This window comes from Hyaena hyaena, unplaced genomic scaffold (genome assembly GCF_003009895.1).
Source record: "Hyaena hyaena isolate Hyena2069 unplaced genomic scaffold, ASM300989v1 scaffold_758, whole genome shotgun sequence".
NCBI lineage: Eukaryota > Metazoa > Chordata > Mammalia > Carnivora > Hyaenidae > Hyaena > Hyaena hyaena.
The window spans coordinates 549872-572545 of NW_024081390.1; the positions used below are offsets into that span (position 1 = coordinate 549872).

The 22674-nt window shown below is 52.1% G+C and overlaps 1 protein-coding gene and 1 non-coding gene across 3 annotated transcripts; both read right to left on the reverse strand.

Annotated features, from left to right (window-relative positions):
• Positions 1 to 334: 334 nt before the first annotated feature.
• ZIC3 (Zic family member 3) lies at positions 335 to 10955 on the reverse strand. 2 transcript variants are annotated; one of them, XM_039218380.1, is made up of 3 exons: positions 9899 to 10955; positions 8570 to 8733; positions 335 to 484 (listed from the first exon to the last, which is right to left on the reverse strand). In XM_039218380.1, exons 1-3 carry the CDS (start codon positions 10953 to 10955, stop codon positions 335 to 337), a joined length of 1371 nt encoding a protein of 456 aa, XP_039074311.1. The 2 variants fall into 2 exon arrangements, with proteins under 2 accessions (XP_039074311.1, XP_039074309.1); XM_039218378.1 differs by lacking the exon at positions 335 to 484 and adding an exon at positions 7521 to 7730.
• A 7382-nt stretch (positions 10956 to 18337) lies between these two features.
• TRNAM-CAU lies at positions 18338 to 18410 on the reverse strand. The gene has a single exon. It is a non-coding gene; the product is annotated as a tRNA-Met (tRNA).
• Positions 18411 to 22674: the final 4264 nt, after the last annotated feature.

The following is a 22674-nucleotide window of genomic DNA, read 5'->3' on the forward strand; positions in this document are numbered from 1 at the left end:
AAACACGTTAGCCCTACACGTGGGATGCAGGTATTCGAAAGAGATTTTCAACAAGGTCAACACAATGCATGAGATAATACACAGTGGGTTATGAATTAGGCCAGTCTTCACCCCCATCTTCCCAAAGATAATCCTAAGGTGGCAGGGCATGAAGGCCGGGGGAGGGGGGAGAGGGGTTTTGCTTTTTCATTGTCACAAACGATTGCTCAACACAGGCTGAAATACACCAAAGGGAGAAAATAGTCTTTTTTATACCGAGGGAAGCTACTACTCTTACAATGATCACTTCAAGGTAACAGACATCCAAAATGATGTGGTTTTCTTTGAAACCTCATCAGTAAATCATTTGTTGCACAGTTGGTTGGGCATGAACCCTGCATTTAGGATAGGTAGTGTTATGGAGGGCTGGCTGCTGCATACCAACGTCAGTATCAAGTTCTTCGTCAGGAATTAGAGACTGTCCCGGATACCAAGCAGGACAACACTGGCAAAAAAACAAAAAGTGAACTGCAGATAGGTCAAAACAGGCTATATTTACTCTTAGAAACAATTCTTAAAACGTCACTGGATATATCGTTTTAAATGCTAGTTTATAACAGAACACATAATGGACTCTTTTCTTTTTAACGCCATAGGTTCAAACGATCTTCACATACGCTGTGTGTTAATACAGCATGTTACACAACATACACATCCTAGCCGAGATCAAGCCTAATAAACTCGCCTTCTGCTGAAGGCTATTTTTACACTCAACCGTAAGCTCACATTTCTCTCTGTTCATCAGATTAGTCAACAGGTTGAAGTGTCATCATGTTAAAAAGAGGCAAAATTGTTGGCTTTGTTAAATGATTTTTTAAAGAAAGATGTTTTCTTTTGTTCCAAGACTTTTTTTTTTATTTTGGAAACGGGAGTTTCTTGAATCTTATTCAAAGAAGTTTTGCTCCTGTGTTATTTATTATTAGTCCAAGTGCCGTGAACCACTCCCCGCCTTTTCATATCTCCTGCAAACTTAGTGTGTTTCAAGCTGCAAATTTCAACGGTGACGACAGAAACCAAGCCTTAGTGGGAAAAGTAGTGCCCTTCAGAGTCATCAAACAAATATAAGCGTTCTACCGGTTTATCGCTCCATCCAGATTTGCAGAAATTCCATTCACATAACCCCTATGCAAATCAGCCAGCTTTACCATATCAAATGACCCAAAGAACGCCACAGGTATCCAGGGGAGACAGTTCATCAGTGCATCTTTAGCTTGATTTTAATGTCAATTTACGAGGCAATCTGGGCTCTGTAGTTCTGAGAAAGACAAACTGCCTAACCATTAGCTAAAGCTTTTCAAGTTAATGAACTTTTCATTTTTCACACTTTCAGCACCAAGAGGTTTAACCGGAGGGAAAGCCAAACCTCAGGGTTCCAACTACAGCATGGAAAAATAAAGTATAGGCCAAGCACCATCTACTTCCTTTGATCTCTCAAAGATGTCAATACTCCATTCCAGTGAGGGGGTGGGGGGAGTGGCTGAGCCCGGGAAGGAAACTTCAACCAAAGGGGGGAAAAATCTGTTTGGTGGCAATTTCAAAACAAGTTGCCAAGCTGCAGAAGGGGCTCCAGCCCCTTTGACTTGCAGGAATTACACATAAGAAAAGGACAGAAAATACTACAAGGCATGCTTATTATTTTAATTGCCCAAGGGTTTCCAATGCAAAGCACGACAACTTAAATGCATATTCCAAATTCTTGCTCCCAAACCGTCTTCTTTCTGCACTGAAAAGGAGGAAAGACAACCCCATCAATTGTTCCCTGCAGATAAAGGCAGTGTTTTGCAGATCCCACCCCCCATCCCCCAGATCTGGGCCAGCTTTGCAAATGACCTGCCCACCCACCTGGGACCCTTCCCCAGGTGGCCCCTGGGAACTGCCCCACACCTTCAGGTGCCCAAATGCTTGACGGCGGGCAGCCCCAAGAAGGCTGCCTTTTCGTGCAGCTCTTGGCCTCCACGAAGACGCAACCTGAAAGAATTTGTCCGCTTCTTTTCCTAGAGGCGGCGGAGGTCAACAACTACATCTCCCCCCCCTCCCTTTCTTTTGTCTTCACGAAACACATCTCCGAAGGTGAAGCTACAACATTTTTCTGCAGAAAAAACAACGAGCCTTAGACCACAGAGCTAACGCGGGCTCCTTCACCCGCCGCCATTTAGGCAGTTAAGTAAAAGCTGAAAGTTTTGGGGGCTGTGACCCCCCCCGACTTGGCGTAAGATCGCCAGCTGTTCCCGCACACACAGAAAAGCTGCGACAATGCCATTTTTCAAAGGCCCACGTTTAAATGAGATATGCAGGAAGCGGGGCCCGAGCAACGCAAGGGTTCGAACTCGCGATTGGCACCTCTCGGCCGAGAAGCCGGGGGGTTTTATTCGGTAATGGTACCTGCGTGCTCCCCTCCCGCGCCCCGCCATTGTCCTTGGAAGAGAAAGTGTCCGCTCACTGGCAGTTTTGGGGGCTCGGAGGAGCCGTGGACTCCCGACCGGGCCCAAGAACTCAAAATGGCATTTCCCCCCACCCGCGACCCGGGAGGAGAGGGGCTCAAGCGGGACGGGAGGGTGGGGCGGCCTCCGGCGGGTTTCAAGTCCAAGTCTCCTGGGAGCCCCAACCCCCAGAAGGCTCGCCAACTTCCCACGCCCAGAATGCCCTGGAAGAACTTCTTCGCTTCCGTTTTTTTTCCACAATTTTGCGTTCGCCCGCCTAGATCTACATTCTCCCGCGAGGCGCTCGGAGCCGGGGAAGGACGAGGGAGTTTACAGCACACAACAGTTCGGCAGCCCGCAGTCAGCGCTTTGCTGCGCTCCGCGGGGGTTCGCATCCGGCCGCCATGTTCACCACTCGAGAGCCGCCCCAAAACCACCCCCCTTCCCCACACCCCTCCCTCCCCGCTCTGCCGAGGCCGCGGCGCTGCAAAGCCGCTTTCAACTCTCCCCCCCACCCCCTGGCAGCCAGAGCCGCTCGACGGCTGCGGGGTGTGCGCCTGCGCGGGAGTGGGGGCGAAGGGGGGGCGCGGCGGGCTTGAAAAGGCCGGAGCCACGGGGAGCGGGGGAGGGGCTGGGGCCCGGGCCGAGCCTACTCTTTTCGTCGCAGCGGGTCCCCGCTCGGGCACCGGCCCGGCTCTCGCACGTGCGCGCTAAAAACCCACTTCAAAGTCCGCTCCCGGCGCGGGGGCAGCCCCCTCCGGGCCGGCCCTCGGACCCTCGCACCCCCGCGCGGGCCGCCGGCCAGGCCCCGGGCCTAACCACCCCCCCACCTCGAGTCCAGGCCCTGCGGAGAGACCGGGAGGGCCGGGCCAGAGGACGCCCGCTTAGGAGCGCCGGCGGCCGGGAGCAGCCTTCGGGCGTCCGAGTGCCCTTCCTTCCCACCCCCACCCGGAGAAAATGAATGGAACACAAAGTTTGCGGCCAGCGCTACGCTGTGGCCTTCGGAGCTCACCATTGTTTGGGCTCGTATTGACCCCAGGTCCGGATTAGGCAGCGGCTGATTCCTGCTTTACAGCCCCGCCGGCCTAATGAGGCCGGGAGGCGATGGGGCGCGAAGCGTCCACGGAACCCGGGCGACCGCCGGCTTACGGCCGCCAAGGGCCCTGTAGGTGGAGGTCAAAGGGTCAGCGGGCCGAGACCGCGAGAGAATTGACCCTAGGAAACGAGGTCCCCTCCCCCCCGCCCCCCGGCTCGAGCTTCGACCGGGCCTTGTAAGGGCTCGGTGTGTGCACAGGGACCCTGGGCGCCCCAACGAGGGGCCCGAGGGACGCCGAGCAGGAGCCCTGACTTGCGAAAACGCCTGGCCTTGTCCCTGGGGCCAAGCCCGGCCAAAGACTGGAGCCTCGAGGGTCAGCCAGCCAGCGAGAAAGCCAGCCTCGCTGCCAGGCCGAGAACCCGCCCTTCAGGGCATGGCACCCCCGGGGGCTGTTCTTACAGAAACTTCAGTGGCAAGAGACCCTTCGACTTTCCTCTTTTGCTTGGCGGGGGAGGAGAGGGTGCCAGGGGCAAAGAGGCGAGGGGACAGCAGGCGGCGAGGAGGGGGGAGGGGCGAGGAGGTCCTGAGCACAACTTTCCTGGGAGGCTTTGTGAGCGGAGGCGGTCCCTGCCCGCTCTCCAACCTTCACAGTAGCTAAGACCCACTGCCTCGCTTAGCCTGGACCCTGATCTTTAACCTTCCAAACTGGATATAGGCCAGACTTCTGTCTGCTTGGAAATAGACACCTCCCCTTTCCCCACCCAACAGTGGAAATCTTAAGCTAAACCACCCATTTTGGAAAAGATCATGGACTTTCCACAAAGGTCTTACCAGGTGCAAGAAGGAAATTAACAGGTAGATCACTAACAGCCCCGTTGACATTCATGGTTTCCAGGTGATCCATCTTTAGGGTGGCCCAGGTTTTTTGTTGGGGGGGGAGGGGTGCTTATTCTTTAAGGTATTGACTGAAAATTCAAGAATATAAATGTGCACTCCCAGAGTCAGATTACAGGGGAAAAAAATCTGTGAAAAGTTTTCTACTGAAAGTTTTCTCTGCCAACAAATGACAAGGGCAGAGCACATAGACTGAGAAATAGGATGCTACACCAGAATTAGAGCAAAGCATGTAGAAGGGCAAAGCCATTACATTATCGTAATGTTGCTTATCATCACTGTTAATTGCTATCTTCCCCTCTTAGGACATGGTGCTTTATGGTCAAATTTTATGGTAGAATAATACCAAGCCTACTAAGGAAAAATCAAACTCTGCTTTATGTCTCTTAAAGAGATATTTAATATATTTAATGGCGGGGGGGGAGAGGCAAGTTTCTGAGAGAAACTTGCAACCAACGCATCATTCAACTCCCATTTAAGATTAGGTTAAGTTGGGAGTGGAGAGGAAATTTATGGGGAAAACAGCAAGTTGTGGAAGTTCAGCGCATATTTCAGAAGAAAAACACTACCTAGACTTCAGTTGGAACACACTTAGAGCCAGTATTATGAATACAGACTTTCTGAAAACTTGCTGAGCATTTAAAACGGCCTCTGGTTTGAAGTGAAGGGGAAAAAAAAATCCTGAAATAGAAATTTGGTCCAGCACCCTCAATGTCAAGGTCAAGATTGGAACGTCTGGGGTAGAAGTGGTATACTGACCAGGTTACCTGCTCATCGCTTGTGAAGCCATCCCAATCTCTCTGTTCATGGCATTCAGGCCCTTGCCTTGGTGGAGGAAAGTGCAAAAAAACCCCATTCTCCACAGACGAAAAATTGCATCAAAGCAATTTGCGATTAGAAACTGTCAATAATTGTTGACAAGGATATCGGTAGATAACTTAAAATAGACTGCTTCAACTGTATCCAGAAAATCAAAGTTTCTTTTAATCACCATCAGGTCTCTGAGCATTTCAATTTAAGGTTGATTTATTTGAACGGTGGGGGGGGGGCGGGGGAAGCGGGCACTAAATACAAAAATGTTATAACATAAATAAGATGTGCCAAGACTTTATTTCTTCAAAAGGAACAATAAACAAAATTCTAGAATTCAAAATGATTATGTATAATACCAAAGTGATGGCCACCAAAAAAATCTAGAGCATTGCCCCTTCAAGAGGAGGTACTTAAGCCTATTCATCACATTTCTAATTCTTTACAATTCCTTATCTCCACCATTCTATTTGCTGATTTGCAAGCTGGTTATTCATGCAGAGATTGGGCTCTCAATATTAAACAGCACCCTAGATTAGTTCAAGTCTCTCGATACTCTAACCCACTCCAACCCCCCAATATAGTAATCAGGTTTTTTTTTTTCATATAACAACTGTAAAAGAACGGTTTGTCCAAGTGAGTTGCTTCGCTGAAGGTTAAATGGATTGTTAATATTTTATCACAAAGCAAACAACCATTTTTCATTGTTATTGATTTTAATGGAAACAATGCTCTTAACATCTGTACCTACAAACCATGAACTTTAAAAATACATATTTTGCAAATGTTTCTTTTTTTCTTTCCATAATATCGTTTTCGGAACCGCTGCAGTTGTTACACCGCTATAAAAATGTTATGAATAACTGTGATAATTATGAATTGAACTATATACAGCAAAACAAATCAGCCTCTGCCTTCCAAAATTGTAAATGGACTATGGTTCTTTTTAAGAAGCACTTTAACCATAAGTAAGCACGGCTCGACTGGGCCTTACTCATCACCACCGTTGCAGACATACACTCACTTGAAAATATATAGATAGCTAGATAGATCTGATAGATTAGATAAGTCATAGATACAAACGTATATATGTATATGGGTGATCTCTCGATAGAATACACAGACATGCATCCTGCCACGATGTTCATTTTTATGTAAGGTAATAAAAAAACTAAGGGACATAAAACTCATTAGGTTACCTTATGGTTATATATGGAGGGCAGGGATGATTAAATCCAGCTTCTCAGTCTTTGAAATACAAGATTGAGATGTCATGGCCACTAACTGAACTGATCAGTAATATTTGATTTGCATGCCGAAAATCCAAGACAAACACATTTAAACTCACAGTTAAACAACCATCTGAGCTAGAGATAAAGAAAGGAGGGTCGCCCCAGATGGAAATTGACACTGTAAGGATTCTATACTGCAATAGAAAAATAATTTAACAATTAAAAAAGGGATCTGGGTGAGTTATAAATACCAACAAACAAGATTTCATTTGCTTACGTCTCCTCTTTGTAGAAGGAGGCTGTTACAAAACAAGAGAAAGGAGTCAGTGGTTCAAAAACTGTAAATTGTGTTCTTCTTTGAAAACAATAAAATTTAATGCTAGAGCAGTTATAATCAAAAGCTGTACAGCATTTGTTAGAAAACATTTTTTTTCCATAAATATTGTTCAGTTCCCGGCACTTGTAGCAATAATTAAATTACAAACGATAAATATGGCATCAATGGATATGTATTTACAAAAAAAAAAGTTATTACAAAAGGCAACTGTATACTAAACGTCACAATCTGTAGAGTAACATCACATCCTCAGCCTGAAAAAATACTGAACAACAGTTTCGACCCCATTAGACAAAAATACATTCACAAGTGTAATGCTTTGAGGAAAAAGTTCAAGACATAACAGGACTTTGGCACGGTTTAAGACTGTGAGAGTTTAAACAATCACCACTAAGGCGAAGAATTTCCATCGTTTAACATCACCACCACCAACAAGCCTTCTATAAGTTCCTCTCAAGAAACAGAACAAGTATTAAAATGAACTGAAGGAGTTTAGGAAGGGGGGTGCAGAGAGCAAGAGAGAAAAGGGAGGGAAAAAGCAGTGAGAAGATTTTTTTTTTTTAAATCCTTCAAATGCCAAAACGTTATTTTCTAATCCTGAGAATAGGGCATGGCTACTTTTGGATCCTGCCCCAAAAACCTTCCTGGACAATTGCCATTAACAAGATGTAACCCTATATATGGCCTCTCGCCTTAAAACTCCATTTCCATCTGATTGGTCTCAGTTTTCTTTTTAAAATGCATTTGGTCCATTCTATGGTTAACAGGGTTTGTGTTTGTCCTCAGACGTACCATTCGTTAAAATTGGGAGGAAGTCCGGGGTTGTGGCTGGTGCTAGTTTGAACTGCAGAAGGGGTTTTAGTGGTATCTTTACTGTTTGCAGAAGCTATAGCGGGTGGAGTGGAAGATTCATAGCCTGAACTGGCGGCAGGGGAGGAATCTGACCCTTGAGATTCATGAACCTAAAATTAACATGTATATATTATAATGAATATAATTCCAACTGGCATTGTGCAAGCAAAAACATGAGCAGAATTCGAGCAGTGTAGGAGCTAGACCGCCCAGTGACCCACTTAGACGAGAAATGCCGCGGATTTGGGGGGGAGGGGGTTGTTGTTTTTGTTTTTGATTTCCAGATTAGCGAGCTCTAGAAAACTCCGAGATGGTCGCCAACAGAACACTTTCGGCCCTAAGACTGGCATTGCGGGAAAGGAACACAACGCTCGGTTTCGCTCATGCCCTTTCTCCGCCTATGGAGCGGGACAGGCAGTTGGGTCTTCGGGGCCCTATAAAAACCCTCACTCCCGGCCCAGGTTTCACCAAGCCCGCTCCGGCTTGGGAAAGCAGGTATAGAGAAAGGTGGCACGGGCGCCCGGGGCACTGCGAGGTCTCAGACAAATGGGTGGGAACCAGACCCCGCTCCTCGGCCCTATTGTTCGGTCGGCAGCCCCCGGAGAGCGAATGAAGCACCCCCCACCCCCGGGTTCGGCGCGGGCACTCTCGGTTCCCACCGCGGGCAGTGCCGGAAAGAGGCGGCCGCGGCAACGCCAAGCCCGGGCGAGCTCGGTTAGAGCTTCCCGGTAAACAGGCGATTGTTCCCTCTGCTCCCTTCTCCGCCCCACCGTGCTCTCCCCCGCCCCCCTCCTCCGGGTCCCCCAAATGGGTTCAAGGTGTCACCGCTGGAGCAAATCGGATTTAACTGTGGAGGATACAGGGTTGGCAGCGCGGGCGCTTCCGTTCCGCGACCCAGTGTCGGGCCGAGTGTTTATAAACCGCCGACCGCTAATAAAGAGGTAATTACCTTCATGTGCTTGCGCAGAGAGCTCGGGTGCGTGTAGGACTTGTCGCACACTTTGCAGATATAGGGCTTGTCCGAGGTGTGCACATGCATGTGCTTCTTGCGGTCGCTGCTGTTGGCAAAGCGTCTGTCACAGCCTTCAAATTCACATTTGAACGGTTTCTCACCTGCAAAGGGCAGAAAAGCGCACGGGGGGGAAAATGCGGTCAGGGCCCGGAGCTTGCCGGGGCCCGGCAGCGGGAGACGGGGCGCCCTGCGGTGTGGCCGGAGAGGGAGCGCCGACTGGGGGCGGCCGTGGCATCTCGTTTCCCTGGAGAAAAATGGAGAGCGCGAGTGAGCCTGCCGGGCTGGGGAGGGCTGGTCGCGGCGGGGGTGGGGCACGGCCGGCCCGGAACCTGCGCGTCCCTTTGTTCTCGCGCAGGACGGGGAAGCCTCCGGCCCCTCCAAAGTTTCCCCTAACTTGTGCTTCCATCACACCCGCCCCCCCGCGCCATCCCCCCCCCCTCCCGGCCCGGGGCTCCCAACGCGTGGCCGCTCCGTCGCTACCTAGGCGATGTAAGCCAGCCCCGGCGGGACAATGGACCAGGGACGGGACAATCCCGTTCGGGTCCTTCTTTGTACCTTTTAATTCGCCTCTCTCAAAGGCAGCGGTTTTGCTAAACCCAGTATTAAAAAGCACGGGTCGTCGGACTGAACGTTCGAAAAGAGAAAACTATATAAATCCAGGGGCTCCGGACAGTTTTTTTTTTTTTTTTTTTTCCCAAGATGTTCTGAACAAGCCACGGAACTGTGGTGCCTTTTCTACTTTAGCTTTCCTCCCGGAGGACTGAATTGAACCTAGAACTCCAAATAAAAATAGTTTGACAAAAGTATCAGTCATTTAATTAGGAGATGTGCCAATCAAGGGGGAAAAAAGAGCGGAAGTAAGCGAAAGTTAGTTTTCATTAGCATTTCTATGGTCGCCTTCCCCGAATGTGTGCCGAGAGCCGAGTCGCTGATAAGCAATCCGCTCTCGACACATTGGGAGTCCCTTCCGAGTAACCCAGAAAGAGAGACAAAAAGAGGCGGCGCCAGCTGGTTCCTGGGAGCGAGAAGGTTCCAATTAGTTCTTGAGACCGCGGAGCCGTCAGCCCGGGAAGTTAGAACTGGGCAAAAGCGCCGCGGGGCGGGGAGGGCGAGAGGTGGAGGGGCAAGTGACAGCGCTTCTTTGCCGAACGGCCCCTGCGGGGCGCCGCCCCTCTCTCTGGTCGCCACCCCTCTCCCTCGCGCTGCGAGCCGGCTTCGTGGCGCGGAGCCGCGGTCAGTCCCGCGCCCGCCTGCCTTCCCCCTTACCTGTGTGGGTCCTTTTGTGGATCTTGAGGTTCTCGGAGCGGGCAAAGATCTTCCCGCAGCCCGGGAAGGGGCATGGGAAGGGCTTCTCGCCCGTGTGCACTCGAATGTGGTTGACCAGTTTGTACTTCGCCTTGAAGGACTTGCCCTCGCGAGGGCACTCCTCCCAGTAGCAGACGTGGTTGTTCTGCTCCGGGCCCCCCACATGCTCCATGGTGACATGTGTCACCAGCTCGTGCATGGTGCTGAAGGTCCGGTCGCAGCTCTTCTTGGGCCGGCTCAGCTGAGCCTCGTCGATCCACTTGCACGACAGCTCCTGCTTGATGGGCTGCCGCATATAACGGAAGAAGGCGCCGGGCCCGTGGTGGGCCGCCACGTTCACGCCCATGTTCATGTTCATGGGGCTGTAGTTAGGGAACTGCGCGCCGGCCGCGTAGGGGTCCGTGCGCGGGCTGGCCACCGGGCGGTACGGGTCGGCGCGGCCGAACAGCTCCCCGCGCAGCCCCAGGTGGACCTGGTTGTTGTCCACGTGCCCCGTGGGCGACGGGTGCCCGGCGCCCTGCTCATGCAGCCCGGGGAAGAGCAGGTAGCCGGGAGGCTCGGGGATGCCAGCCGGAGCGTGCAGGCTGCTCGCCGAGCCGGCGAAGAGCCCGTGCTGCCCGCCACCCGAGGCCGCCTCGCCGAGCCCGGAGCCGCGCTGGCGGAACAGAAAGTCGCGCGTGGAGTTGAAGGCGGCGGAGGCGGCACCGCCGTAACTGGGCACCTGGCCGGCGTGGTGATGGTGGTGGTGGTGGTGGTGGTGATGGCCCAGGGCGTTGGCGTAACCCGAGCCCTGCGGCGTGAACGCGGAGCTCTGGCCCGAAGACAGATCGTGAGCCGCGGCGGGGCTCAGCTTGAAGGCGGCGGCGGCGGCGGCGGCGGCGGCGTGGGGCGAGTCCCCGAAGGGATTCAGCCCCATGCCGGCCGGCTCGCGGTTGGGCATCTCGTGGTGGCGCGGCGCGCCGAAGCTGCCCACTCCCAGCCCGGGGAACTGCGGGCCTCCGTCCAGGAGCATCGTCATGGGTGGGGCGTTCTGGGCACCGGTGATACGGCTGAAATGAGCGAGGGTGCGAGCGAAGGAGATCTTCGAAGTGCTGTCGTCGGAGAGGGGTGGCGGCGGTTGGACACTGCCCGGAGCCCCCCGAGGCGGTGCCAGGGGCCGCAACTTTCCGTCGCTGCGAGAGTCTCCTGCAGAAGGGTAGGAGGGAGGAGGGGAAGTAGAGGAGCAGGAGGAAGGGAGGAGGGGGGAAGAAGGAGCGGGGAGAAGGGAGGAGAAAAGACTCTGGGACTAGATCTGGTTTAACAAACTAACAGGCGCGCACAAAGAAAAATAAGCAAAATAATAAGTGGAGGGCGGAGTTGGCCAATCCGGTCCCGGGCACCCCTCCTCTCCCCGAGAGCGCAGCACCGCGGGGCCAGAAGGCTCCCTCGGCACGGGCCTCGCGGCTGGGCTGCGCTAAGGAGCAGAACCGGCTCGTGGCCGGCGGGCGGGCAGCGGGCTGGAGGCAGGCTCGGTCCTCGCCGCTCGCCGCGCGAGTCCCAGCCTCTTCGCCTCCAGAGTAATGTCCTTGGACTGATAAAGTCAATCACTCACTCCTCTCACATAAACCGAGCGGGAGGCCGCGCGGCGCGCGCCAATCGGGAGCCAGCTGGCCCGCGGTCACCTGACCCCCGGCCCGGCAGCCTATTGGCCGCCGCCACGCTGATTGACAGCGCGGAGCGGGGAACATGGCAGCCGCGGCTGAGCGACCGCCGCTGATTGGGCAGTAGCCCGGCGCCTGGCAGGTGAGGCGGCGGCGGCGGCGGCGGCGGCGGCGGCGGCCCGGCGCCCGCGAGTGGACTCCGCGGGGCCGGCGCTGCTGCGGGGAGCCGGAGCCGGGCCCGAGTCAGCGGTCGGCGGGGCGGAGCTGGGCCTCTCCCTGGCTCGCCTCCGGCCCGCAGCGGACAAACACCCCTCACGCGCGTTACCCGCATTGGCCAAATGCGCTCTTGGCCCCGCAAGGATCTTTCCCACCGTCGGCGCGGCGCCGGACGTCCAGTCCGGCTCGGGTCCCCGCCGCCGCATCGCCCCGAGAAAGCGCCCTCCCGGCGGCCGCAGGGCGCCGATCCTGGAGCGGGCGCGGCTGCTCCACGTTCACGGCCGATGGGCCGCGTCCTCCCCGCACGCCGCTGTGGGCCCTGATGACCCCGAGAGCGCCCCGACCCAGGCCGGCCAGCCCGCCGTCCGGGCCCCGAGCTGCGGCCGGCCGGCCGAGGCCCAAACGAGGGGAGACGATTGCAGTTAGAGCCGATCTCCCTTGATTCCGTCTGAGCCAAGCGTTGACTCTTCAGTTTGTGAGTGGTGGCTCCAGTCGCCGCTGCCCCTACACACACTCCCCCCCCCATGTGTGACACAGCAGTCACAGCATAGCAAACATATAACACGGCAAACGCAAGCCCGGAGCTGCGAACACGCGCGCAGCACAGCAGACACGCAGACAGCTCAACACAACAGTAAGCACCCCAACGCCGGAACCCGACAAGCCACACACAAAACAGTAAACACAGGCGCACGGCACACCAAAACACGCAACAGAGCAAATACACGCACGCGGCCCAGAAGACACAGCCACAAGCACAGCCACGACACACGCACAGACTATGCTTAGCCTGTGCCCACGACACACGAAACACGCTGCCAAGCAGAGCGAACTCACTAGACACACAGAGGACCAGCATGGTTTCCAACCCAAAGGGGTAATCAGCTTCAAATTCTCAACATTTTCAAATGCAAACGTGGGGGGCGGGAATGGGGACGGCGAGGTGGAATTTTCTTCCGCTGAACAGCCAAGGCTTTGCTCTCTTCACCTCCTACCCGGAGAGGCAGCACCAAGTGACCTCGAGGATTCTTACCCCTTTAGGATTTACTTTCCAGAGTTGTGTGCGGATCACACGCCCTCCCACACGCCCTCCCGCTTCACCCCCACCCCGCCTGGTGCAAGGTCTTTCTGGACTTAATGGCCAGGTTCAGACAGGGCTATAAATCCACTCATTTTTTTTTTCTTGTCGGGCAGTACATTTGAAAGGATGCAGGAGAGTGGGAATGGAAAGAAAAGGCCCACAGAAAGAAGGCTGGGATTGTCACATCCCTAACAGGGCCGAGCCCCCAAAGTCTGAGCCTTGAGGCAGCCTCACAGCCTGGCCGCCATCTCTCTGTAGGAAACAGAACATCTGATCAAGTTCAGAGGCGCTTGGGGAGAGAGCCTCAAGCAGTGCTTTATAACTGCAGCCCTTTACTTCCTGCCCCCCAATCCGCCTGGCCTGGCCAAACCTTCACCTTCTTTCTTTGCCATTTTGCTGGGGGAAAGCCCCCGCCGGTAGCGCTAAGTGTGCTCCCTCGTCACCCCCCCTCCCGCCAACCTCGCCCCAATCTCCCTCTCCATCCACCGCTCTCTCCCCAGGTCGGAAGGTGAGTTCACTACCACTTCAATGATTGCACCTACTGAAAATAGGCTCTCCCAGAATGGTTTCGGCGTCGCTCAGCAGAAGGTTTCTTTGCAGGGGGGGAGGGGGCTCAGGGAAGAACAAATATGCCTAAATCATGCAAATGAATTCCCTGGAGTCAGGTTTACCAAAAGGGAGGACTGCTTTTCTTTCTTTTCCCCTTTCTTTTCGCCTTGCCCTTTATATCCTTCTCTAGGCTCGGGGAGTGGGGGGGTGGGGGGGGTGACTGTCGGACACCGGCACGGCCGGCGCTGGGGCGAGGGTTTGCCGAGAGACCCGCCAGGTGCCCCTGAGAACCTGGGGCCTTGCGCGTTTGGGAGTCGGGGCGCGCAGCGAGGCGAGGGGCCGAGGGAGGAAGGCGGCCGAGGGAGCCCAGTCGGCCCCTTCTGGGGGAGGGGGCCTGAGCGCAGGGCAGGGGGGATGTGGCGGCTGCTGACCTACCCGGTGCCCGGTGTCCGTTTTGATATGGCCACATTCCGATAATTAATTGCCTCCAGCACGTGCTCTGTAGTCCCTGGAACAAAAAGGCATAATTCAATTAGATCATCAACCGAGAAGTGGGGAGGGGGGATGGTTGTTAAGGGGCCGACCTGAGGCGGTTCGGCCAGGCCAAAACCCCGGGCGGTGGAGCCCTTCCTGGGGCGGCGCGGCCCGGCCCGAGAGTGCGACTCCGAGGGGGTGTCGTTGCTCAGCGAGGCACAGGGTCCCCGCAGGCCCCCGACAGGCCGAGACTGGGGGCTTTGCGAACAGCAGGGCCGAGGCAGATCATTTCGAAATCTCTTTTGGTTGGTCTGCGTGCAGGTTTCCTTTTGGGGAGGGGGGAAACTCTCACCCTCGGAACCGAGAGAAGGCGAAACATCTCCAGATACAGCAAGTTTCCCGCACACGGGAACAAAGCCCCCTCCCCCAAAGCAAACCACCCCTGTTAGGCAATCATAGCGATAATAACAATAATACGGCAAAGTTTCCCTGCTGATCTGCATGCAGCCCTCACCCCTCAACTTGCTTTTCGGAGGAGACCCTGGGGAAGAACTTCTGGGGACACACAGCTTTGGGGAGCTGTGTCTCAAAGCAGACTGGTGGCCGGAACAGAAGAGAACAGAAAAGTTTTCCCTGCACTCAAGCTGGGGCAAGGCAGAAGAGAGTGCCTGTTTCCTCGTTTCTCAGGTGGAGAAAGCAATCACTGGGCTGGGCAGGGCACGGCAACTCGAACCCAGGGGTCGTGGTTCTTATTTTCCGCGATAACCGAGACTCCTTCGGCAGCTTTGGCTTACTGGGGTTTACATGTGTATTAGGCAGCGTAAATTAACCAATAAATCTCTTTTATGCGTCCCCCCCGTTGTATGTGGTCTGGTCTAAATATCCACATGTCTGTATGGATAGGAAATATAATGGGATCCGTTCCCTCACACTGAGTTCAAACAGTAAATAGGAAAAAGATTTATTCTCCTGCCCAAATCAGAAGCAATAAATAAAATCAGTGAAACGCCATTGCCAAACAAGCAAAGCTTTTGAGGCTGGATTTTAGGGTCCATCTTAGAGAAGTAGAAGGCAAACAGAATGTCCAGACAGGCAGTAGGGACGAATTGGTTCCTCCGAACAACCCAGACCCCACTCTGTATCACTTTTTTTTTTTTTCTCCACTCCAGCCTCCTTAAAAAAACAAAAACCAAACCATCTTACAGCACGTTGTGCTATCCGGCAGGATTTCTTTCTAAACACATTTTCTGTGGCGGACATGAAATTATCCTAAGTCGGAGACCTAGCAATTTTCTTTAAGTCCAAGGGAAACACTGCGGTCTTTTCTTCTGTTTTGTATTTAGAAAAGACTTGCAATCTAACACTCGCAACATTTTAAAGACCCTTTAAACCCAGCAAGCGGATTTCCGTTCTGCCAATGCTTCCTGATTTATTTCAATAAATGAATCTTTGAATCCAGGAAGGGAATTATTCCAAGACGCTGAATTTGGTGCCCCTGCGTCTTCCTACTAGAGCACAAAGTGTTCCTCGTTGAAACTTGTCCTTGAAACTCACCATTATTCACATTTTCTTCTTCCTGGTAAACGACACTTTCTTTACATAAATCCCCACCCTCTCCTCAGAATCCCAGACCTTTTTAAAAGAAAAACTGCGAAACGCCATAAAAAATGAAGGGGGAGAAAGCTGGGAAAGGAATGCGTTTTTAACTCCTCTTTATTTTTATGCTAAGATAAGGCTCTTAATTGGCTTCAGGGGCCGAGCTGAACCATCGATATCCAGAGCCCCGGGACCTGCAGACACACTCGCCAACCGCTCATTTGGGCTCCAGATTTTATTGGCTCCATTAGACTTTTCGCCACACTCCCATCATTTGACAAATATTTTATAAGCCCTACGTGCCCTTAAAATACAGTACAGAATGAGCAAATAGATATTGTTACTCAACACCTTTTTAAAAAAATCTGTCTTGCCTTTGTCCTGCAGTCCAACACATATCGCTGACCAATGTAATGAAATGCAAACTAGACGGGAATGAGACATTTTCATTGTACTTGTCAATCAAGGCTGTGCAGAATGTGTGTGTGTGTGTGTGTGTGTGTGTGTGTGTGTGTAAAGTAAATAGGATTGAACTTTACTAAAGTAAATAGGATTGAACTTGAGAAGGAAGGCAGGGAATTGAACTAGAGCTATCAGACTCCAGGATAGCTGGATTTTGGATTATGAAGAGAGCCCTAGCCATACAGGAAATGGAGTGAAGCCGTAGGCGGCGGCAGTGCTCAGTGCCAAATCTGGGAGCCAGGCTCAGAGTGAGCTGTGGTTGTGACCCACCAGGTCCTGCTGCCGGTGAGTATCCTTACTGCTCTGGGGGTGCTTCCGAGCTCCAAGACACACTGGCTGTGGCTCTGAGCGCCAGAAGGACCAGTCACATTGGAAGAGGACTTTCCCTTTCCTTCCGGCTCAGAACCCCGTGTAGGTGGGGAGTGCCCAGGCAAGGCGAGAGGGACACTCAGGCAGAGGCCGACAGACCAAGGTGCCTCTGATTTTTTTACAGGTGCTTTCCCAGAGACCTGAAGAGACAGGCGAAGGAGAATGGATAGGGGTGTGAAGCCTGCCTGACATTCTGGAGCACACGTTTACCCAGGACCCCAGGTTCCTTCTAGGTGCTAAATGCCCCAACCGTTCTGAAATGCAAGTGATCTCAGCTCCAAAACAAGTGGAGAGAAGCCTTAGACTGTCCTGAGGTATTTGTTTTCATTTCTCTGCTTTGAGACAGGATCCTGTACCCCCAAGTGACAGGAAGGGTACCTCTGGGCCCCATCGTGGTTTCCGGCAGCGAATCTCAGCCTTGGTGCTTCGGTCTGGGACCCCCCATGGTCCATGTGTCGCCAAGCTCCATTTCCCTGATCCAGGCCCTGGTCCCCCGTTCTTCTTCCCCTTCTCTCCTCTTCCGGGGCAGAGGCAGCAGTACCAGAATGATCTTCCCTGTTTCCCAAGTTGAGAAGGAGCATTCCTGTCCCCTAAAACAATGCTGTCCCCGGCTCATTCACCTCCCAAGGAACTTCGTATAGTTCAGGAAGGGCATTTTGTAAAATCGGATTGCCTGAGTTTCTGCATTGGGTTTGGAGTCAGTCATCTCTCATCCTCTCCTGGTGAGGGGATGGGCGGAAAGTGCTTTGATATTAAAATTAAGCACAGCCCCCCCCCCTTCTCCACCTGATCTTCCCCCAACCCCCCAAGCAAGACAGAGTAGGGGCAAATTAGACTGACTCCTAGTCTGAATGTGACTTGGCAGCTTGTTTTAAGCCAGATCTAGCAGAGAGCCTGTGTTGTATCTGTAGGACCCCAGGAGCAAAGAATGTGTGTGTGTATGTGCTTTCATCTTTAAGGGGTTAGAAGTAGAAAAAGGAGAAAGAGAAGAAAAGGTGAGGGAGATTATGGCCACAGGGACTGAACGTGGCCCACAAAGTCTAAAATATTTTCTATCTGACCCTTTACAGAAAAAGCTTGCTGACCCCGGAATTGTTGGGCTGCAGCCTCTGTAAGAGTCTACGTATTCTTCTTCTTTTTCTGTTTTTTTTTTTTTTTTTTTTTTTAAGATTTTATTTTTAACTAATCCCCGTACCCAACACGGGGCTTGAACTCACAACCCAAGATCAAGAGTCACGTGCTCCACCAACTGAGCCAAACAGGGGCTCTGAGGCCAGAGTCTTAACTGATGGGTTCCATCCACTATCCCTCTCTTGTTTTTCAAGCTTCATCTTACAGGACTTGGTTTTTCTTTTCTTTTCTTTTCTTTTTTTTCTTTCAGCCTCACACCTCATTGATTTCCGGGGATAACTTTGGCTTTGGAGAAAGGCGAAAAGGAAAGAGTCAAGGGGGAACCAGCCCTCCGGAGCTAGAGGGGACAAGAAGAGAGGAGAGAGGAAAAAGAGTTGTGAATATCTCAATCAGTGACTAGATGACCTCTGACCCTGAGGGTGGTTTTATTGTCTTTCTTCTTTGGCGTGAGATACATACTTTATTGACCCTTTCTGCGTGACTGAGCCCTGAGGGGCAACCGCGGCCCCCAAACCAAGCAAAGCCTGTGAGTCCAGGCTAAGGCCAATGGGCAACCTGCCTTCAGGAAGCCCAAGGGAAGTGACCCCAATTCCCCAGGCCTGAGGGGCTTTGAGGAACGGAGAGGTCACCTCTCTGCCAAGTCAACTGTTCCCTCCTCAGTAGGAGCCTGGAATCCACCCCTCTCCTGTCCTTCTCCCTAAAACACCCCGTCCCTTTCTCCCAGGGAAAAATGCTATCAGTCAGTACGGTTCGCTCTCTGAGTGAATGCTCTTCCTTCGAAGTATAAAGGTCGGTTCATATAAAAATTCCAGGGGATCCCAACAGCCCAGTTGGGCAGCTACTGCTGTAGCTTGTCCTATTTTTCTTTTTAAGTGGGCTTTATGCCCAGCGTGGGGCTCAAACTCACGACCCTGAGATCATGAGTTGCACACTCTACCAACTGAGCCAGCCAGGCAGCCCCTTCACTTGTCTTCTTAGATAGGTGTCTCCCTCTCCCTCCTCCTTCCTCCTGAACTCTTTCCCTACCAGACCCAGGTTACCAAATGTTATCTTTATTGTTTTTATGCTTATTGATTGATTGATTGATTTAGAGAGAGCATGAAAGCAAGGGAAGAACAGAGAGAGAGAGAGAGAGAGAGGAAGAATCCCAAGCAGGTTCCTCAGTGCCAGCGCAGAGCCCGACAGGGGACTCAAACTCATGTACCGTGGAGACCACGACATGAGCTAAAGTCAGGAGTCAGCCACTTAACAGAATGAGTCACCCAGGCGCCCCCAGCCGAATGTTACCGTTAAAGATTACATGTCCCCGGGCTTTCAGCTTATGCCCTCAGACTCAACTTTAGTAGATTATAGGTCACCCTTTGAACCTGACAGAGGCTGGCAAGGAGAGAAAACTAGCCCTCCATACACAAATAGCCACTCAAGTAGCACTTCCAGATTTAGCACTTCCTACACCTTGGGTCTTTCAGGGGCCATTTGTGGAAAATCAGCTTGGGAATCAGGTGACCCCATTAAGGCCGAGAAAAGAAGGCCCGCCCAAGAAAGGGAGAAGGGCTCTGGGTGACTGTCCCGTTCGAGCTCGCTGAGGGTGCCACGTGCCCCTTCTCTTCAAGGGGGCCAGCCACGAGGCCATCTTAGTGAGATCGTGGTGGACAGAAAATTTAAAGTGGAGCCCCCTCCTGGCCCTGTCTTGAAAAACCCTCAGCTCTTGGAAGGTTGGGAGGGGACAACAGAATTCAGGGATTAGCATCTTCCCTGGCAGCGACCCCCCCCCCCGCCCCTCAGAGCAGCCCCTTAACCCCTTGAGGGAAGCCCTGTGCATTTTCCTCACAGCTCTGCCCCCATGAGCTTCTCTCCCATGGCCCCTGCATCTGCTCCCATGGCGCCCCAACACTTTCCTCAGGAGGGCCTTTCCGTTTTCCTCACAACGCCCACTCGCTTCCCTCACGAGGGCGCTTGCGTCTTCCTCACAGGTGCACCTGCCCTGTGTGTTTACCTTGACGCTACTGTCCCGAAAGGCCTGACACACTTCGACCCCTGCACTGGGGACCTTGAAACCCCAGGCACTGCAGGCCTGGAGGTACCTCGCAGGATTGCCCTAGGGGTCCTTGCCGAATTTTCTCAGTCTGTGTGCCCACCTCAACCCCAGGCCCCTTCCCTTCCCCCACCCAAAGTCTGAGGTCCACTCCGACCTGGCCCCCAGAGACCTCTGCGCCATAGCCCCTCTCCGCTTTCTCTATCAATCCAACAGGCAGGCCTTCAAGTATTGAAAAGCCTGATTTGAGCATCAACACCCCCGGGGAGGGTGGTCCCTCTGCCTTGCCCTGTCCTTCTCCCGACTTCAACCCTCAATGCGGTCAACACCAGCTGTGCAGAAGCCCCTCTTGCAGCTGTCTAGAGCTAAAGGTCAAGTTTTCCTCAGGACCAAGGGCCTTGTGAAGCACGTTCTATCAGCGGACATCCGCTTTCCTCTTCTCTTGCCTCCCCGTTCGTCACGAATTTCTAGAAAGCCGTTCTTCTCATCTATCTACTTATTAAATGAAGGGGAGGGTTGTGGATCATGGCCTAGAACACCTTTTATGCCACTCCCTCCACACTACTTCCAAGGGCCCCAAGAACACTCCAGAAGAACCGTCTACACCCATGCCCTAAACACCCCTTTCTCCCTTTAGGAAAAGCTCTCTACTTCCTAGAAATGAACTCTTGCCGCGCCCCGGTCCCTGAGGTGGAAGAAATCAAGGGCGTCTGGTCGAGAAGTGGTTTGGTCCTGAGGCTGGTCCCCTTGATTTTAGTTCAACTAAAGAGCTACACGTTTGCTCTTTATAGAATGAAATTGCCCCCCAGAGACAGTGAGGGACGGAGCCACTTGAAGAAAAGCGCTGTTCCAATACTACATCTGTCCATTTTACTCAGCCCGGTCCTGACCTCCTGGCAAAGGATAGGAGAAAGGGATAGGGGGTGACGTTCTTTGCTATCCCCCTCCACCCCCCAATCTATGTAGACCCCCCCCCAGGACTGATGAGGGGAACCGTACGCCTCTCAGGGTCTAGGTGATTACACGGAACAGACATGTCCAGGGAACACACAGTTTGTCCAGGCTCCAGGGACATGTCCTCCAAGTCCTAGAAGGCAGAGAGACATGGGTACCAGCGGCTGCAGCTCGAGTTGCAGAACCTTTTGAAACTTAAGCTGTTTTATCCTTCGAAAAAGATTTGTTTTCATAGGATCAATATGTTTCCGCTCTATTCAAAAAATATTTAGGGGCGCCTGGGCGGCTCAGTTGGTTAAGCATCAGACTCTTGGTTTCGGCTCAGGTCATGATCTCATGGTTCATGGGATCGAGCCCTGTGTTGGGCTCCATGCTGACAGCGTGGAGCCATCTTGGAATTCTCATTCTCTCTCTCTCTCTCTCTGTCCCTCCCCTGCTTGTGCTCTTGCTCTCGCTCTCTCTCAGAATAAATCAATAAACTGAAAAAAACATTTATAGTTTGTTTGCTATATGCAAGACATGGCCTTAGGTATTGTGGGGCTACGAAAGCAAATGGTGTGAGGACTCAGTCTTGCACCTGGAGCCTCAAAACAGTCTGACACCCTGAAAACCTATGCCAGGATCTGAAGTCTGAGAACAAGTATTCCATGGCTGCTGCGTTGACCACCTGAGAGTTTGGGGTAACTATCAGAGCTTCTTTCTTTGCGGAAATGGATACCCAGATGGAACTTTTACAGAAGAGTTTACCTTTTTGTGAGGAACAAAAAGAAATCAGCCTGAGTCCATTGTTTTCCCAGTTTGGGGAGTGGCTTCTTCCATTGCAGTCTACTTTTGCCCTGTTCTGCAATTTTCGCCTTCAAGACAAAGGGCTCCATTTAATGTTGCTAACATTGTAGCCTCTTTAAAACAATTTTCAAGATCACTTGCTAACAATGGGAGGCTTATTATTATTTTTTTAAAATGTTTTATTTATTTCTAGGAGAGAGAGAGAGAGAGAGAGACAGCGTGAGCAGGGGAGGGTCAGAGAGAGAGGGAGCTGCAGACTGAAACAGGCTCCAGGCTCCGAGCTGGCAGTCAGCACAGAGCCCGACGAGGGGCCCGAACCCACGAACCACGAGATCATGACCCAAGCGAAAGTCGGACGCCTAACCGACTAAGCCACCCAGGCGCCCCTGGGAGGCTTATTATTATTCTTAATTTCTCAATTCCACAATTCCCCAACACACACACACACACACACACACACACACACACACGACTAGCTATAAGAGAGTGCTTTACAGTTCATATCCATACATGAGGTTCATTTTTTGAGTTATGTTGTCATTCTACAGCTTGGTAGGTTCAAATCGTTATTTTGAGTATAAGATCAAAAAAGTTGGAAGATCAACTCATCTAGAAGCTGGTTTGGCCCTACTTTGTCATCATACATGTCACTTACTCTTTGTTGATTGGTTTTATAATGTAGGTCTGTAAGAATTTAATGAAAGAAAAAGAACCTCGGGGCACCCGGGTGGCTTGGTCGGTTGAGTGTCGGACTTCACCTCGGGTCATGATCTCACAGTTTGTGGGTTCGAGCCCTGTGTCGGGCTCTGTGCTGACAGCTCAGAGCCTGGAGCCTGCTTCAGATTCTGTGTCTCACCTTCTCTCTGCCCCTCCGCTGCTCATGCTCTGTGTCACTATGTGTCTCAATAATAAATATATGTTTAAAAAAAGAAAGAAAGAAAGAAAGAAAAAGAACCTTTAAGGAATAATACAATGAAGGAAGCACATCGTGCCTGTGCTCTGTAATACTGAACTTTCTTATTCCTAGTAACCTCATATTCAGCGGATCATTTGGATTATTATCAAATGATCTTTGCAGTTGTTTAAAAAGTTCCATCCAAACCTACCATATGCTTATGTGTGCTGTTACATCGAGAGAGTATATGCGATTTCAAAAGGAGGACTTGATATTGAAGACTGCAAATTTCAGAAAAATCCTGGTTTGTAAACTCCAATAGTTCAAAAATATTTGGCGGGAGAAGTAGTGGACCTGCCCCTTTCCCAAAGAGAGGGAACGCCGCAGACCTCTTTGCTTCGACAGATAGGCCACCGAGGTACCCAGCAGCTCACCCTGACTTCTGTCTCACATCCTTGAGTGGGAAGATGTCAGAAGGAAATCTGCCTTGGAGAAAACGGTAGAAATGAGGCATCCCAACTCTGTGGTGGCTGGTGTCACCCCCATCCC